Source organism: Pholis gunnellus, assembly GCF_910591455.1.
Source record: "Pholis gunnellus genome assembly, chromosome: 6".
Taxonomy (NCBI): Eukaryota; Metazoa; Chordata; class Actinopteri; order Perciformes; family Pholidae; genus Pholis; species Pholis gunnellus.
Genome location: NC_136532.1, coordinates 11,204,328 through 11,221,511, shown reverse-complemented (window position 1 = coordinate 11,221,511; position 17,184 = coordinate 11,204,328). Strand labels below are relative to the sequence as shown.

Here is a 17,184-nt window from a genome sequence, read left to right as displayed (position 1 = left end):
CTAATCTGCTCCACTTGGCCTTTTGTCATTGCATAAATTAAGATATTAAAAGCAGAAGGAAGACTCAGCAGTAGACATATTTATATATATTTGATACTTATTTTGCCTACCAAATGGGCTGGTAAGGGAATATTGCTCTTCCTTTCATAACAAAACTAATTTCCATGCAAGCTAAATTCAAAGTAAGACAATCAGATTTATGTAAAAACTTGTTTCTATCTTGGGAGTCCTTATTACTGCATTAACTTCAGTGTATAAAATGTACGAAATAACAATAACATAGCACTCAGAAAGAGGCCATTCTGCATAATGATTACGTTAACTGTTCATACTTTGACGACACTGATAGCTCTTTTGTTTTACTTTGTATTTCAAATATTGGTAACTAAGTACATACACACAATGTAGTTGAAGTATAGTTGTAGGATAGGTTCTGAGTGGTTACCATAGACTGTATATGGTGGTTCCTCATAACTGAGCATATTTAATCTATGTTCATGTGTTGGGTTAACTGACATAGGAACTAGGAACCTTAAAATTGTATTTCCAGACGCTGACGGAAGACAATTGAAGACGCACAAACTTCCGCAAACTAGAGCCGCTTTCTACTGAGCCAGGCTGCCCGTGTGGATTTATGTTGGGTTAGTTGTCTCGATGATGGATCGCAGCAGATCACCCGACAGAGCTGGCAGAGAGAAGAAACACGAGAAGAAGAAGAAACGAAGACGATCCTCCTCTTCTTCGTCTTCATCATCGTCTTCTTCATCCAGCAGCAGGAGTCGAAGCAGGTCGTCAAAGAAAACATCACACAAAAGTCAAGGTTGGGACTTAAAAAAAGAAATTAAAAAAAGTAGGAAGCGTTGACAGCAACACAAGTGGTATTATCACTTAACTCTGTTAAACTTCCTCCTGTTTCCCTCAGATGTGAAGACACAGAAGAAGAAGCGAAGAAGAAGTTCCTCTTCTTCGTCGTCCACCTCTTCTTCCTCCTCGTCGTCTTCGTCGTCGAGTGACGAAAAGGCAAAGAAGAAGAAAAGTAAAGCCAAGAAAAAGAAGTCGAAGAAGAAAAAGGCGAAGCTGAAGAAACAGAAGAAACGGGAGAAAAGGGAGAGGAAGAAGCTGAAGAAGGAGGAGAAGAAGAAGAAAGCAGAGGTGGTGGTGTTGCCCAGTCCTCCGGAAGAGAAGCCCCCATCTTACCTGGAGGTGTGGCAGAGTGATGAGGGGGCAGTGGAGCTCGGACCTGGTGGGACATCACGTTACTTCACACTGAGCTTTTTGTATAGAAATTGTTGCAGATTTATCCTCAGGTTTTAAGACATAGTGATGGTTTCTTTCACTTTTTCTGTCAGTTTATAGTCTAAATGATAAATGGCAACAGCTGAGACGGCTGACAAATAAATATTGTCTCACACAGTATTTATCATAATATTATCGTCACATGTAGTGTGTTATATTCGGTTTCCTCTGCAGTGATGACTGACGAGCAGAAGGCCCGACTCGCCACCAAGAGGCCCATCACCAAAGAGGAGTACGAGGCCAGGCAGAGTGTGATCCGCAGGGTGGTGGACCCAGAAACTGGACTCACCAGGTCAGCCAGCGAACAAATGTGAACAAATGTTCTTGTAATAAAGTTCTACAGCTCAGCTTTTTTTTTTCTTTCTTCCAGATTGGTTCGAGGAGAAGGAGAGATCATAGAGGAGATGGTCAGCCGAGAAAAACACAAAGACATCAGCAAGGTACGAGAGAGAGTTTCAATTCTAACTTTGTGAAATAAACAGACTTCCCTTTTTATATCTAACGGTGAACGTCCATGCATCCCATAGCCACCAAGGGAGACGGGAAAGAATTCCAGAGGAAAGTGAACCGGTAGAAGACGACGTGATCTCCTTCAGGAGTGCAGCCTCAACAAGCTGAACGTTGAAGCATCATCTCAAACGGTTGCCTGTGATTTTGATAGTGACAGTACACAAGTAAAGGGACATCTTGATGTTTTTAATGCAGATAAAAGACGATATCTCGTACTGATTTGCCTTATTAAATCTATGCTGGAGTTAGTGAGCGACTTCTGTTTTGTGTCGACTGAACTCTGCAGAAGGAAGATGTCCAAAATAGTTTTAATATTCAATGATGAATGTTTTTATTTGTCTATGTTTTTTAAAAGTATTTCAGTGATTTATATTTAAGGTTCAATCCTGAATAGATTGCTTGTGAGGTTGTCTGTTTTCTGTACCTGCTACTCAGATGATGTGACTGAGAACAGACTGACAGTCAAATGTTTTCTTTTTAAATAAACTGATTCGTGTTGAACATTACGAAGCTGGTTTGAGCGTGGACTCTCTTTTGGCTACGTACTCGACGCCCACTCGTAGAGGTCTACTCACCTTCACATCTCACTTATTTTTTTTCCTCTTTGGTTCTCTGAACAAATCTGCATTTGAGTGAACTGATTCTGGTTCACTGCAGTGAATGTTCCTATATTTGAATAATCCGTGCTCTCTGAAGACACTTGCTATGGAGCTGAACCATATTATTCTATTTGATAATTTTGCCGTTTTGAGTGTGAAAAAAGGCCAAAATGACTTAGTAGTTATTTATATGTTCTTTATACACTGTACATAAAAACACAAGGGAATGAATAAAATGAAGTTATCCAAAACCTACAAGATACACACCCTGTACAAGGAAAGTATTTACCAAGGTATGTTGCATATACATATATATATACAGCCAATGAACGCTAACTGTTGATGTAACAGTGGTGGCGTTGCATTAACCTGGGGACAGAGCTTGAGACAGCGACGGGTTGCCTAATGTTGGTGAAATATTTCAAATAGATTTCTCCTTTTATACATTTCCTTTCAAGTGAAAACAAGCCGAAGCAAATATGGCCCTTTCTCTATTCCCACAAAGTAAACGGTCTGTCCTTTTCCATGAAGTGAATTCAGGAGTGAGCAGCGTTCATTCTAGGCCTCGCAACACAGCGGTAATGTAAGGCAGCAAAAGGAAATGTAAGGCCTCTGGAAATATGTGTGTCAGTAGCAGAATCATAGCGACTGTCTGCCCAGAGAATCCAAACTTCACAGATGACCGCACCGCTTCTTCTTTACATTTTTGGGGGATTTTAATATCCAGGCAATCTGGGGGAAGGACATCTGGTTCAGTAGTTGCCAACTTTAGACGAGTGCATGTTTTACGGCATTGCATTTCCCTTTTTTCTAATTACTATTGATTTACAAACAGCCGTTCTTTAATCAGCAGCCTCCGAAAGAGTTTTATTTATATGGCTTCAAGCCAGATTCTCTGAAATGGTCAGGATGCAGAGGGACTGCAGTACAGTTTGTAATGGCGCCTTTCTTCACCGGGGTAGCTATAAACAGCCCTGATTAGGGAAGTCATAGGAACCTTTACATTAGGATGCACACTCAGTTATCTAGCATTAGGTCTCCCCTCATTGATATAAAAGGGCTGGACAAAATATTAGAAACACCTTTCAGTATAGCACAATACAATTCAACAGCGTCACAAACTACAGCCTCCAAAATCACCATTAAGTTGATCCTCTTTTAAAAAAACCCGATAACCTTCAAACCCGTTAACCTTCATGGTACGACTCTCTTTTAGACAGGTGTACCTAATAAACTGACAACTGAGTGTCGGTCAGTTAAGACTGATCGGTTTTCTGTGAGAGATCCCTACTTTTTCTTGTAATGGTCTTTAAAAATGTTGCTCGTGTCCCTGTGCGGTTGTTGAGCAATAAGATGTATTCGGATTCCCTCTGTGATTTGACGTCTGTAGAATTTGTGCCCGTTGAGCTGATTGTCAATGCGCTGTAACATTTCATCAACAGTTTGATCTCGTGGTGCGGTTGAGTAACATTGCACGTTTCCCTTTCATTTGAGCCCATATTGGTCCATTGCAGTCAGCTCTCTAAAGCCTATCAGAGGGCCAAATCATTTGAATGAATAAATCACACATCTGCACCCAGTTGAGTGATAACTGGTGAACAGCATTAAGTAAGTCTGAGCTCTGTGTTCCTACTTCTGACAGCAATTTGTACAGAATTAACAATTAGCAGATTGTTCTTCCTCTAAAGGCGCAGCAGAACAGAGAAACCTTAACCGGAGCAGGATTATCTATGAGCACATTCAACGCCTCATTTACAGCTTAGGGATAACCAGAGAGAAGCCATATCCCAAATTTCCAAAATAGATAATAAACATACAATATATGATACAAGATAGCAGTTCTGTTGATACAATTCTGGAGATCTGTAAGTTAACATAAGAGAAATACAATACTGTGCCAGGCAAAGACCTCTTTGAGTTTTGGCTGCTGCAACTAAAGTTTAAAGAAAAATTAAAACCAACATAGCTTATTAAGTAATCTTAAAACACACTTTGTTCACAAAATCAATACATTTTAAAATATCTATAATCTTAAATAAGAATAGTCATCATCAATCATTAAAGTGTATCCTGAATGAGGTGGTGTTTACCCCCAGAGTAAAGAAGACACTTGAAACTGGTCTTCAGTGGACCAGATACCAGATCTGCACTGTAAAATAACAATTATATACAAGCCTCGTTAAGCCACTCAACTACATACTTACACAATCTATTCCATTTTTACACAGGAGACCGTAATCATTTCCTTTCTGTTCATGTACAGCATATCACTCTGTACTGTTTACTTTGGCACATTAACCGCACAGTAGCAGGAGTTTCCCCAATAGCTGAGTTGTACACGGCTGATTCGGGAAGGTTCAGCAGCGCAGTACGGTGAGATGTGGTCAAATGCTAAAAAATCCCAGGAACAGTTTCAGCTGCAACCGTAGTTAAAGGGTAGTTTCTCTGTTTGCTGCATGTGATATCTGGATGGTTCTTTGTTCTGATTGGCGACTAGAAAACAAGCAAAACTGGAGTGTATGGTTTGGTGACATTAGCCAGTCATATTTAGTCTTATATGAAACAAGTAGGTGATCTTAATCAAATCATTTATTGTTAGCTTACACAAAAAACATTAGTTTTTTTAAAATCCTGATAAATAATGTTTTCCTAAAAAAAATCTTCAGAATATACGTCTCCGCTGTCTGTTGGGTCACACTGGGAAAAGAAACACATCCAATCCAGTTTTACCTGATTTTTAGCTCGAGAACACATCTTATTATCACATAAAAAAGACATAACTTTAAAACTATTATACTCAACGTTGATCTCTATAGTAATTGCTGTGCTTGCAGTGGCAGTAGTCAGTTACAGAGCAGTATCAGAAACTTGGACCTGATACAGGCGGTCTGTAACCACTTTGTGTTGTTTTGCGTAAGTGTACAGCATCGGGGTGCTTGTATGTGTAACCATCACCAATCTAAAAGTCTGCTTTAGGAAAAGAACTGACCTTGTATTCAAGACTGATAAATATGTATTAAACAGTAGAAACAGTCTGGATCCCTACAGGGTAAGCTATGTCTATCTGTGTGCAAGGTTCCTGTTTAAGGAAGATGCTCTTTGAAATGCCTGTTTTGTGTGTGTGTTGTACAATAAATATAGCCATAGCCTCTGTTCATAAATATCTATGTTGAGTGTGACTGGCATTAGTTTATAAAGAGTGGTTTTGTAGCACCTAGTGCAAGCCAGCTGTTTTGAACTCTTTGCACTTCTCTTCGTCATGGGTCTCTTCCTCAGCCCTGTATATTTTTAAGTCACTCTCACATTGTCTCCCTCGTCTCATTTGGGGCTGAGAATGCCCGGTTCCAGCTTGGTGCTGCTGCTGCGGCCCCAGCAGCTGGCTGTGATGCTCATGCTGCGCTGCGCTGCTCCCTGGCTGTAGCTGTGAGCGCAATCCAGCCGCTCCCGCTCCAGCCGCTCCAGCCGCTCGCCGTCTGACTGGCTCTGTGTGCGTTCCGGTCTGTTGTGGATGCTGCCTGTCGGGGAGCTGGGGGTCGGTTGGGAGGAGATGGTGCGCAGCAGGTGGTTCCTCTTCCTTAGGAAGTCACTGTTGGCGCCCAAGCCGAAGCTGCCTTTGCGCAGCACCATGCGTGCACTGCTGGACTTAGCTGGCCGAGAGCGGTGGCTGTACTCCAGCTGGGACAAATGAGCCGCATATCCCTCTGTGATGAACTGTTGAGAGGAGACATGCTGTCAAATATAATGAATCTGAGAAGATTTACTTTCTGGTTAATTGATATGTATTTATTCAGTTTAATATGTTATTAATTGGTTGTAAGAGTGGCAGTATTAGACCTTACCAGGGTCCAATGTTAAATACTTTTCATTGGGGTTTAGGTATTTACTTGAGCATCCTTGAAATAAGTAAATGGAATATTTATTTGAAAAGCAAGATCAATTCCCCAAGTTATGCATAAAATAATCAAATGGTACCTGGCACTGGTGCTGCATCTTCTTGGAGGGTCTACCGACAATGTATATTTGGGAGGGAGGGAGGCCAATGGAGTTGTAGACTGAGATGTCTTTGGTTGATCCGTAGCCGGCGAAAATCTTCAAGTGAAGCTGGAATCAAACAAATGAACGACTGAGTTAATATTTCTCTCATAGTAATACCATGTCAGCATTGTTGTTTTCATCTCTAAAAGTATTAATTCCTCATTCATTCCACAAAAATCAAGACTACACATGCACAAACTAAAGTACTAGTGCACATAGACCCCCCCCGTCCTCCCACAAAAATCAAGACTACACATGCACAAACTAAAGTACTAGTGCACATAGACCCCCCCGTCCTCCCTTCCTCCCAGTCTAACCTCTGTCAGGGACTTGAGGAAGTTGGCCTTGTGTCTGAGTGGGTCATGGACCAAGCCGTCGCAGAAGGAGACGATGCCATGAGGGAAGTTGTGCTGAGATAACCAAGCCACTACCCGCTGCTTCTGCATGTCTGGTCGTCCTGTCGCATAGATGATCAAATAGCCTAAATCCTGCCAGTGCCTGCAATGAGGAGGTTCAGGAGAATAGAATTAAGACGTAAATAGCAAAGAGACTCTTGTGAAAACCCAAGAAAACTGGGGAGGAAAAAGAGCAGCTCGGTACCTGACAACATCCACGGCTCCTGCCCGCACTTTGGGATCACTGCCCATGATTGACACACTGGCAGCAAATGACCCGTCAATGCTGAAAACCACAAACTCTGTGCCACGTGGAATAACTGTCAGGTAGCTGTCTGCAAATGTGTGGTCGCCTCTGAGAAGTGAAAGAACAACAGAGAGTGAGAAAAAGTGCTCAAATTTCCTTTGAGCACACTGAAACACAACAACAAACGGAGCTAAAACCAAAATATAAATTCAGTAAAGTGTGACATGCCATCAGCGTTTGGGAAAGACCCTTTTCAGGTAAAAATAATACAATTAAAGATGTCTGAAACCTCTAATGGTACATTTTTACTTAGTATATATTTCTACTTACTCACTGTTACACTGTGATGGTCAAGCAGAACAGTGACCTGGTTATTGTTATTAGCGCCTGTGTGAAAATGGCTAACTGAAAAGGTCAAAGTAATCTCACCTGACAACCATTTTGATAGGGTAGACCCCGATGCCCAGACGTTTGTCCTCTGGGATGACAAAAGACACACGGCCACTACTGTTGGTCACTTCTGTGTTGAAGAACATCCATTCTCCTGATGGAGGCTTGGTCATGATGTGGAGGTCAACCTGTACAGGATTTTAAAAAAAACATGAGCACAAATTACACAGACATTATTGAAATTACTGAAATGATTCTGTGTGCGCTGTTGTGGTGACAAAAGAGAGATCACCTTCTCCCCGGCCATGGTGACCATGTCCAGAGGGCCGTACATGAAGCGGCCTGTCACGACCTGCTGGGAGTCTTCCGTGAACACTGCGTCATTTAAACGGTGATTAGCGGTCACGTTCTGTGAAAAGAGGGAAAGAAAAGTACGTGCTGAAATGTAATTTTCTCCACGACACTTCACAAAAAACAAGTTATTGATGATGACTCTCAGAACACATTTCTTCCCTTCTTTGATGAGATTTGATGGATGAGAGAAAGGTCAGAGAAAAGGAAGGAATTCAGGATTTTGTGAGGCACTACAGTCCCCTGACACTGCCTTTTGTATATCTGATGCTCACCCTGATCTTCACATGAGTCCTCTTGCGGAGCCACTTCTCTCGAGGTTTTGAGGGGGTGAATTCAGTCACTTCTTTTCCATCGAGCTCCAGGATGCTCGAGTTTTCATGCCTCATGACCTACAGGACACATTTCAATGACTCATCCTCAGCATCTCTTAAGGGGACCTGCTAGGTCACTTATTAACAGGCCATGAAGAGTGGCAGGTATTCTGATGTTGACTCACCTGTCTCAGGAGAAAAGACACCACATCAGTGGACTCCCAGTATGATGCGTGGAAGAGGTGCGGTAAAGCCACCGTGGGGAAAGCGGTCAGAGCGTCGGGGCAGTACAGGGCAAAGTCCAGCCGCTTTGTGCCCCACCAACGAGCCGCAACTGCGATGGGAATGGAGTGAATAGGGTGCAGACACGTAAGGTGAAACTGTAAGATTCAGTGAGAGGTATGCGATGCCACGCAAAGGTGCAAACACCCCTGATTTCAATTATGAACCACAATCATCAAAGATCCCAGCAGTTTTCCAGCTAAAAAGAAGAACATCTGTAATCAACAGGAAAATCAAGCGCAGAAGGAAAAGAAAGATAGTTAGAACTGAAACATGATTATATGAGCAACTGAAGATTGTTATTCATGTTAGTATGGACGTGAAAAAAGATTATGGATTTGGAGAAGTGTGGATTTATTCCTCGGAAATAGAAATGACTCCCTTAAATCCTTATGAGTTACATTTTGAAAGAATACAAGGGGGGAAAAAAAGCGTTGACTTTTTGGCTTGTGACACAGTATAGAACAGTGAACAGAAAAGAACTGCAGCCTCACATTGCTCTTAAATGTCCCCTCCCTTAGAAAAATACCTTGGTCCACTTCAGCCTGGGAGTCCAGTGAGACCAGATCAGATATAGCACAGTCCAGCCCTGCTGACAGGCAGTTGTCGTACTGGCCAATGGGACTTAGACTTCCACTAGCCTCACTGTCCAGCTCTGCCACTACATCTGCATCAGGAGATCCTTCGGCCGGGTCAGCCCCTGCTTTCTTACGGGACTTAGGAGGACTTTTCAGGAAGAATTTGTTTTGTGATGAAAGGGCGAGTTGGGACAAAAGGCTGAACTTTTTGGACTGGTTATTTTCGCATGACTCGACTATGGGGAGAAAACAAAGACAAAGAAATCGAATGAAAAATGGATTCATGTTGGTAAGAGACAGTTTAAACTGTTTGAAGAGCGTCTGGTTTCAGTAAGCTGCCTGAAAAAGAACTGTGGGCGTCAAAGGTAAGAAATGATTGTTAGTACAGTAACAATAAAGGCAGTTGAAAATCTTCTGATGCTCTGGTAACACATGAACAAAAATTGGTTGTAATTAGTTTATATTCATCTACAGAGTTTATCTGTAGGTGCGAAAACAGCAAAGTGCAGAACAGTAATGTGAGGTACAAATAAATGCTCTGGTAACAATGTGAAATAGTGAGGAACGGGAGGACATTGGTGGACAATCTCACATAAAACACAACAGAATAGTGGTCATCTCCGCAAACACTTGACTTGGGAGTGGACAATACAGGAATGGCTGAGGGACCCAGGTGTCCACATTAGATAAATGCAGCACTCATTCATTGCATTAACATTTAGACAGTGGATAAGTAGGACAGACAGTGAAAAGTGGCGCTAAACTTGCTCTTCTTCAGGACTTTGCTTGCTCATAGTGGAACTTTGAAGTTTAACAATGAGGGGAAAACTCTGCTAAGCAGCAGTAGAAAAAAGATTTCTCTGGGCTGACTAGACCGCTCCAGCTGGAGTGCAGGGTGTGTGTAGAGTCAGAGTAACGGGGTTTAGAGAGAGAGAGAGAGAGAGAGAGAGAGAGAGACAGAGAGAGAGACAGAGAGAGAGAGAGAGAGAGAGAGAGAGAGAGAGACAGAGAGAGAGACAGAGACAGAGACAGAGACAGCGAGGGAGAGAGAGAGACAGAGAGAGAGACAGAGAGAGAGACAGAGAGAGGATGAGGGAGGAAAGTCGGAAAGATAAACAAGACAGAGATAGAGAGAAGATTTAGACTGAAAGAAGAGAGAAAGAGGGGGAATAACTAGACAACTGTTTGTGTGAGTGGAAGGAAGAGAGAGAGAGAGACAGGCTCGTTGGCATTGAGAACACTTACTGTTGGCTATGTTGGTGGTAGTGTAACTGTCTGCCATTCCTGAGACCTGGCTGGCCATGCTGACCTCACTGGCCCTCCGCTGGCCCCGGGAAAGGGGGCCCGTTATGGGGGATGAGGGGTACGAACTGTCCATGAAGACACCACCATGAGACTGAACAACATCCGCTATTGAGTCGAAACAAGGAGATCCCATTAGACAGAGACACAGGTAAGGGGAACTCACAGTGATGGGGGGGGGGGTGTTAGGGTGGCAGCAGAGGACATGTGAAACCAAAAGGTCAGATATGTGGAACCGGCCAGAGTAAACACGGGAGCATGAGAACATAAAACACTTAAAATGTGTTACAGTTACACCCATGTGTTAGTATCTCTTATGAAGGTGCTTTTTTTTATCTAATAGCCAAGTACCATCATGTTTAAGTCTTTGTCTTTGTAGACAAAATGGAATAGGTCTGGAGATGTGTATCAATCAGATGACCTCTGACCATTATCACAACAAGAAACACAGGAACCGTATGTTCATGATTTATAGTTAGAGCTCCACGTACAGTACACTAAACAAACACAATATCACAAGCAGCACAATTTTCACATCAAAATGTCTCTGAAATTTGGACGATAGTATAAATACCTTCTGCCGACATCAATAATCACATTTTATAGAAGTGATGCAGACACACTGAAACCCATCTTAAAAACCACAGCACGAACACAAATGCTTGAAAACAACGTGACATGAATATGTGATGGCAACAATTAAATGCAACACCACATGAGATGCTTATTAGATTTTCCAAAGTATTTCCATGATAAGTTGTAAATATTTTGTACTATTTCTATGTCTAACTAGAAAATACTTAAGCCAAGAATTTAACCAGTACTGATTATCTTACACAAAGTAATTTAGATACAAAGCTAGATGTTGCAAGGAAAGGTATAGCAGTATATATAATGGTCGATCAGGGTATTGGATTCATCAGAAACATGACTGCAGCTCTCGACTCTTGAAACAACGTAGATGGAAATACTCAGAAAATACACGATAGGTATAAATCTGAGCATCTTGGACGTGACAGCAAGAAAGGTTGTAACAAATAGACAAAAGAGACACGGTGAATAGGGGTGAGGACAGATGCGGGTGAATGGGAGAGGCTACACACACTCCATAGTGGCGGGTGTGGCTTTGAGGGAGCCCTCCTGCCTGTTTAGCACAGGCACAGGGATGCAGGTCTCGCTGATGGTCTCCTGACAGCGAAGGGACAGAGGAGGCCCGCTGTCAAGTAGCAGCTGAGCGTTGCTCTGGACTGTCTCCACTACAGAGGGAGGTGGAGGGGCAGAAGGGACAGGGGTCGGGCAGGGGTTTGGAGGTAGCGAGCCACGTACGCAGATATGGGGACAGGAGGCCGAGAGAGGAAGAGGGAAAGAAGACAAGGAAGACACAAAGAAAATATGAAGCAAGAAGAACTGAACATGAGACAAGAAAGCAGAGTCAAGCTCTTAGTCGAGCCCATTTCTTTTAAATCGCAACTGCTAGTCGGTCATATAGTGTGATATAACACTGCTGTAATAATGTAAATGCCCTGGAATCTGCTGGTCATAAAACCGCTTGAACACACTGAACTCAAAAAAAAAAAAATTATTACCGTAATCTGTTCTGAAAACATTTTGCACTTTTATACAAGGCAGAGCTGAGGATATTAGGATTAATTAGATATTAACCCTCATGTGGCTCTTTTATAAGCCCTGGTTCTATGATGGAAGGTATGTATTTTAACCTTAAAGGAAAATCCTCTGCTCAGTAGTTACCATAAGAATTTCTGTGGCCTTTCATTAGACATATATTTGATTAAAAAGGGAAGGGGATAGCTGTACGGGTTACTCCACAATAATGAGTGTCCAAACAGAAACCACCAGCAGGACTATGACCACATTTAAATGAATAAACTGCTTCGCAAAAGATGTTGAAGAACAAACAGTAGAAACATGTTTAATTATGTGTGTGAAGGAACTCGTAGTGTGCTATGAAGGTATCTTTAAGGCACATGTTGTCTATGACAAGCAGCCCTGGGAAACGGGACAGTGTCTCACGTGTCAGCTGATCTTAAATCAAAAGGAGAAATTAAACAGCCATTTTATAAAAAGGGAATTTTGCATTTGCTTCTCCGTGTGTGAAGCCTGAACTGCATTAATTAACTGTAAATGCATGACTGGATATTTACTGAATTGATATCACTGAGGCTTTTATTCATCATCGGTGGCTCACCCAGCAGGGCGGAGTTTCCATCTCCCAGTGGGAAGCGTTGGTAGCGGGGAACGTTGAAGGGAGGTAGGAGGTGAAATTTCCTCTCCAGTAGAGGCTCCAGGCGGGAGGCTGAGGGATCAGCTGGGTGGAACAGGTTATAGACCTGTTGACAGGCAGGTCGCAGCAGGGCCACTAGGGGGAGAAATCAAACCAAAGATTATGAGAGGAGAGCGGAGGAATCTCTGGACCCCTTCCCACAGACTTTCTTCAGATATCTTACTAGCTTTTAAATATTGGTAATGACAACTGGACATACAATTAACACTTTGTAGGTATGCCCTCTACAGATCACTATGCCAATTCTTGCATCTGCACCTTGTAGACAGAAAGGCTATTTTTTTTACTCTTGCATACTGTGTCATAAACAATGTTTGCTATCACTGATTAAATCACAACATCTGTCCAAATCAGCTTACCATCCAGCACAGGAATGACAGTCTTTCTCAGGGCGAGTACCAAGCCCAGTGGAGAGCCAAACATGAAAAAGTCAGACACTTCAAAGTCAAACTTCCATCCTCCATCCAGCATAGTGCTGCTGCTGGACCTGCGTGACACTGTGTCGTTCCGCAAAACACTGGAATGTAAGCTGGAAGGACAGCAAAAAGTAATGTCCATAACACAAGAAATGAGAGGTTATTTCCCAGATAAGGATTTGTGTCATCTCACGCTCAACACACCTGGTCAGAAAGGCCTGGTGTTGTTTTATTGTGTCCAGTTCGTAGGTGGAGGAGTCACTTCTCTTGCGTGGCAGTTGTCGCTTGGTGTCGTCAGCTGTGCTCGCGCGAGGGATGTCGATGTTACTGCGACTGAGGTGGCGGCTGCCCTCCAGGGTCGGAGAGGCAGACCCCTGCCCGCTGTTGACAATAATGCCAGGAGAGAGGAGATCCTGGTCCTGCAGAGGTGATTCAGGAAGATTTGTTATGAAATCTTAAAACACAATCCATACATCTTATATGATGGATAAAAAGGCTGTAGAGCATTTTCAGAGGGAACGTCGTATTGAATTTCTGATGCAATCATATTTATGTTTGATGCATTTGTCGCAACAATGTCAAGTCTAAAAAGTAGTAAACCATATGTGGGTTAAAACATATTTTTGACATATGTATGAACTGAATGTTTTGTCTCTTACCTGTCCACTGACAACGCTGCCCCTGCGACTGCTGTTCTGGCTTTCATTAACTGTCTGATTGCTACTGCACAGTGCATCAAACCCCATGATTCCTCCAACACAGTCCCCAATGAGGCACACCTAAAGAGGTCAATGGTCAGACATAAAGTTAATAAAATGTATATTTTTGACATACATCCTTAAGGTTTAGGTTTGCCTAAAATATCTATACAGCTGCTCTAACACAGTTCAATAACACAAACAAAGTGTTAAAATGCTCATAAAAGTAGGAAGTAAAAATAATAGGATGTTAAGGCATTTGTGGTTTTTGGGTGCATACCATGATGTGGTTTTAATAGTTAGATATAAAAGGTTTATAAGAGTTTTATAAACGTTTTCATACAAAAGGCTCAGCTGTGATACTAGGATATTATGTACATATAGCTTTGAAACGGCATATTACACTTCAGTAACTAACCTGGCCAGAGAACGCTTCCCCGTCCAGAGACTTTATGAAGTCTGTGTACACCTGGTTGGCTCTGATGACGACGGTGGCCATGGCATCCTGGTACTGTGGAGCAGAGGTTGCAAGGAGGGGGAGCGCTGCCAGGGGGATGTGGTCCTGGCTGCTAGACAGACAACCCTCATCGTAGCTGTACGGGCTCAGGCTGCCGCAAAAGAACAAAATGAAATTGTGAAGTTATTTTCAGATCGAGGCAGAGGAGTGTGAAGAAACAAACACAGGAGGAGGTAGTGCTTGTCAAGAGCTGCACCTGGATCTTTTCCATAAAAAACAAACAGCAATCAGTCAATAAACAGAAAACGTCAATCAGTATCCACAATACTTGCAGCATGCGGAAAAAATGTTAGCATGTGTGTCCTCTTACTTGGACACCAGGGAGAAGGCCTCGGCACAGATGGCAGGGCAGGGTACCAAGCGGATGGCGATGCGTCCCAGCGCCGCGGGGTAGTGAACACGCATGACTGTGTCGAAAGCCGTACTAATGGTGTTGACGTCGGCCTGCTTGCTGTTCTGGTCCCCTCCGCCTGTATCCAGGATGTTCCCCCCGTGCAGAACCAAGATCAGCACATGGATCTTGGAAGGCTGCAGACACTGCTGGGACGAGTTCTCCTGAGAACAGAAACAAAAAAACAAGGGTGACGGATGGGGATGACGGGGAAAAGAATGTTCAATAAATTATATATTTACTTCTGAAGACATCCCTTTTATCCGCATGACTAAAGACAACATGCTTACAGAGTGGGGAGCATCACAGATAAACAATAATGCCTGAGCTATTGTGTATGGAACTATTTGTGTTTTGTCAGATTTGTGAGTCACATGGACAGCACAATAACAAACAAACTTCTTTCCACAACCAGAGAGGGGTAAGGAACCATGAAGGGAAACAGAACAGAGCCGACCAACACTCCACCTGGACAACTGTTCAACTGACAGCAAACGACGACAAGGCTTCCCGAGGACCAGTCACATTAAAGACAACATAATGTGCAGTTTTGTCTTTTAAGTCTGACACAAAACTTTTCAAAGAAGCACTAAATGTACACTCAACGCCACAGCTGCAAGTACACAGAAGTTGAACAGAGGTTGAGGAGTACACATGGATTTGGGTTTTGGCAACGGTGGGAAAAAAAGAGCAGGGGCAGTAAGTACTGGGTTTGTTCAGGGGGATCGGGGGTCTCTGTGGAGCTACTGTAGCCCACAGTGCACTAGGGCCAAAATGTGTACTTACTGACTGGTGCCTTGTTACCGTGATGGTGGGAATGGGAGAGCTATCGGTTTGGCCGCTAACAGAGCCACGCATCTGAACACAAGAGGACAGAGAGGCTCAGGGACAAACAGCCCTTCTCTTATCCTCCAAACTGTAAAACCTGATGCAAATGATTGTGCTTATTATCATGAAACCATGTTTAACTGAAGCTTTTGGGTCCTGAAGTGCATTTTCCGTGGATGGTTCTTCAGGAATATTTATTTCAGACATGATTCTGCTGGTTAAGGATTGTTTTGTAAATACACATTCACAGTCAAACACACGTACCTCATCTAGTCTTTCCTCACTGGTTGCTCTTTCATAATCCACTGTCATTTCCTTTAACAGCTCACCTGCAAACAAACACATTCTTAACATCAACTAGTAAGGCAGAATGACTTTCCACGATGACGTGCTCGTACTCTTCGTCATACCAGGAGTTTCCTCTGTGTCTGCAGCATCAATCTTGTCTATGAGTTCATTGGAGTTCCACTTAGCGATTTCCTTTTGGAAGACTTCCTCGCCGTCTGAGAGATCCTCTGCAGGGGCGACACAAGATGAACCGTGATCAACTGAAGTATATGTACCACTTAGGGTTCACAAAATTGTCGCAGCACCAACAGTATAAACAATTTATCATGATTGACAGGGTCATAGGAGTAACATTTGCTTCTTCAGTTATATAATGTTGACCAACATGAAGGTACCTTGTCAAGCGTTGCCGAAAGACACTGTCATATAAACCACTAATTAAATATTTATAAGTACTTGATGGTGGCCATTAAATATATTTATGTATTTTCATGTTTAAAGTATAATCTTTGTACCGGTAAGCTGGAGGAGAGTGGCCAATAAGTAGTGTAGTTATATTACCACTGAACAACTATCTAGTGAGAAGAGGCTTGAACTAGTATGTGTCTTTTTAATTTACATAAATAAATTGATGGGCTGTGTTATCCATCCACTGCCATAAATCTGTGCTCTAAGAGAGATATCCATTTTTATCCCATAATTTCTCTCCTGTTAAACTGCCAGTAGCTTATTTTCTAAGAAACGGGCTGCCGCCTCCTGTTCACTTTAGTTTGTTTTAACAAATTTATAGTCAAATCTAAAATTGTATGTACAAACGTCACGTAATGTAATTTTATTTACTTCCACTGCAGTTACAATACAAATAAATAACTGTGCATACAGGAAGTTCCAGCCAGTCTCTCAGAAACACAAGCTCCAGAGTAAGACTTCTGTCATTCATTTGATCGGTTTCAAAGCGATTGTGCGTCCTGTACACAGTTCAGTCATTTTCTTAGTTGCCTCCCTTCATTTATAAACATGTATAACAATCCAGTGTTAACTGGATAAACAATAAGGTGTGAGGGTAAAGAGATATTTATATGATCAATAGGCTTTACCTTAATCAATAAATAACATTTTATTCCAGCGTCAATTGCAGGTTGTATAGTAGTGAGATTATAGAAATGTGTAATTGTAGCAGATATATTCGTTTGATCTGTTTTGAAGAATAAGTATTGCAACACCAGACACACTGAATGTGGCATCTATGAGGAGTTCTCCTCCTACAGCTTTGCTTTATTCGTTGGCACTAAAAACAGCAAAAGGCGAACATGACAGTCAAAAATAAAACTTGCTTCTCAAGAGTTTGTAATGGAGGATTACTGCAAGAGGAACTGGACCACAGACAAACTTTAAAAGGTAAAAAGACAATCTGAGCTAAGTGAGTCTCTTATTGTACCTCCATC

At 42.4% G+C, this 17,184-nt stretch overlaps 2 protein-coding genes across 6 annotated transcripts in view; one reads left to right on the top strand and one right to left on the bottom strand.

The window, feature by feature from the left end:
- Positions 1 to 583: 583 nt before the first annotated feature.
- Positions 584 to 2,312, top strand: arl6ip4 (ADP-ribosylation factor-like 6 interacting protein 4). Its single transcript, XM_079160813.1, has 5 exons — positions 584 to 820; positions 923 to 1,243; positions 1,471 to 1,588; positions 1,667 to 1,736; positions 1,824 to 2,312. Exons 1-5 carry the CDS (start codon positions 655 to 657, stop codon positions 1,860 to 1,862), a joined length of 714 nt encoding a protein of 237 aa, XP_079016939.1. The 5' UTR covers positions 584 to 654; the 3' UTR covers positions 1,863 to 2,312.
- A 1,880-nt stretch (positions 2,313 to 4,192) lies between these two features.
- Positions 4,193 to 17,184, bottom strand: part of LOC306696899 (membrane-associated phosphatidylinositol transfer protein 2-like) — a 37,636-nt gene continuing 24,644 nt past the window's right edge. For 2 of the 5 annotated variants that reach the window (XM_079160620.1, XM_079160621.1), the window contains exons 8-25: positions 15,862 to 15,966; positions 15,716 to 15,780; positions 14,543 to 14,787; positions 14,134 to 14,323; positions 13,677 to 13,796; positions 13,222 to 13,436; positions 12,961 to 13,130; positions 12,506 to 12,676; positions 10,243 to 10,407; positions 8,949 to 9,233; positions 8,323 to 8,471; positions 8,099 to 8,215; positions 7,765 to 7,881; positions 7,512 to 7,660; positions 7,041 to 7,190; positions 6,758 to 6,938; positions 6,378 to 6,506; positions 4,193 to 6,116 (exon numbers count right to left, since the gene is read on the bottom strand). In XM_079160620.1, coding sequence (XP_079016746.1) covers positions 5,724 to 6,116; positions 6,378 to 6,506; positions 6,758 to 6,938; positions 7,041 to 7,190; positions 7,512 to 7,660; positions 7,765 to 7,881; positions 8,099 to 8,215; positions 8,323 to 8,471; positions 8,949 to 9,233; positions 10,243 to 10,407; positions 12,506 to 12,676; positions 12,961 to 13,130; positions 13,222 to 13,436; positions 13,677 to 13,796; positions 14,134 to 14,323; positions 14,543 to 14,787; positions 15,716 to 15,780; positions 15,862 to 15,966 — 3,116 coding nt within the window. In that variant the 3' untranslated portion in view covers positions 4,193 to 5,723. Of the gene's footprint in view, positions 6,117 to 6,377; positions 6,507 to 6,757; positions 6,939 to 7,040; positions 7,191 to 7,511; positions 7,661 to 7,764; positions 7,882 to 8,098; positions 8,216 to 8,322; positions 8,472 to 8,948; positions 9,234 to 10,242; positions 10,408 to 11,402; positions 11,556 to 12,505; positions 12,677 to 12,960; positions 13,131 to 13,221; positions 13,437 to 13,676; positions 13,797 to 14,133; positions 14,324 to 14,542; positions 14,788 to 15,409; positions 15,482 to 15,715; positions 15,781 to 15,861; positions 15,967 to 17,184 lie in introns of all 5 variants that reach the window. The other 3 variants (XM_079160622.1, XM_079160624.1, XM_079160623.1) reach the window with 2 other exon arrangements.

Excerpts from the sequence above, each read along its gene's own strand:
- arl6ip4 (XM_079160813.1), top strand. The coding sequence starts at position 655 with ATGATGGATCGCAGCAGATCACCCGACAGAGCTGGCAGAGAGAAGAAA. Across the intron at positions 821-922 it reads AACATCACACAAAAGTCAAG|ATGTGAAGACACAGAAGAAG; the intron begins GTTGGGACTTAA and ends TGTTTCCCTCAG. Across the intron at positions 1,589-1,666 it reads CCAGAAACTGGACTCACCAG|ATTGGTTCGAGGAGAAGGAG; the intron begins GTCAGCCAGCGA and ends TCTTTCTTCCAG.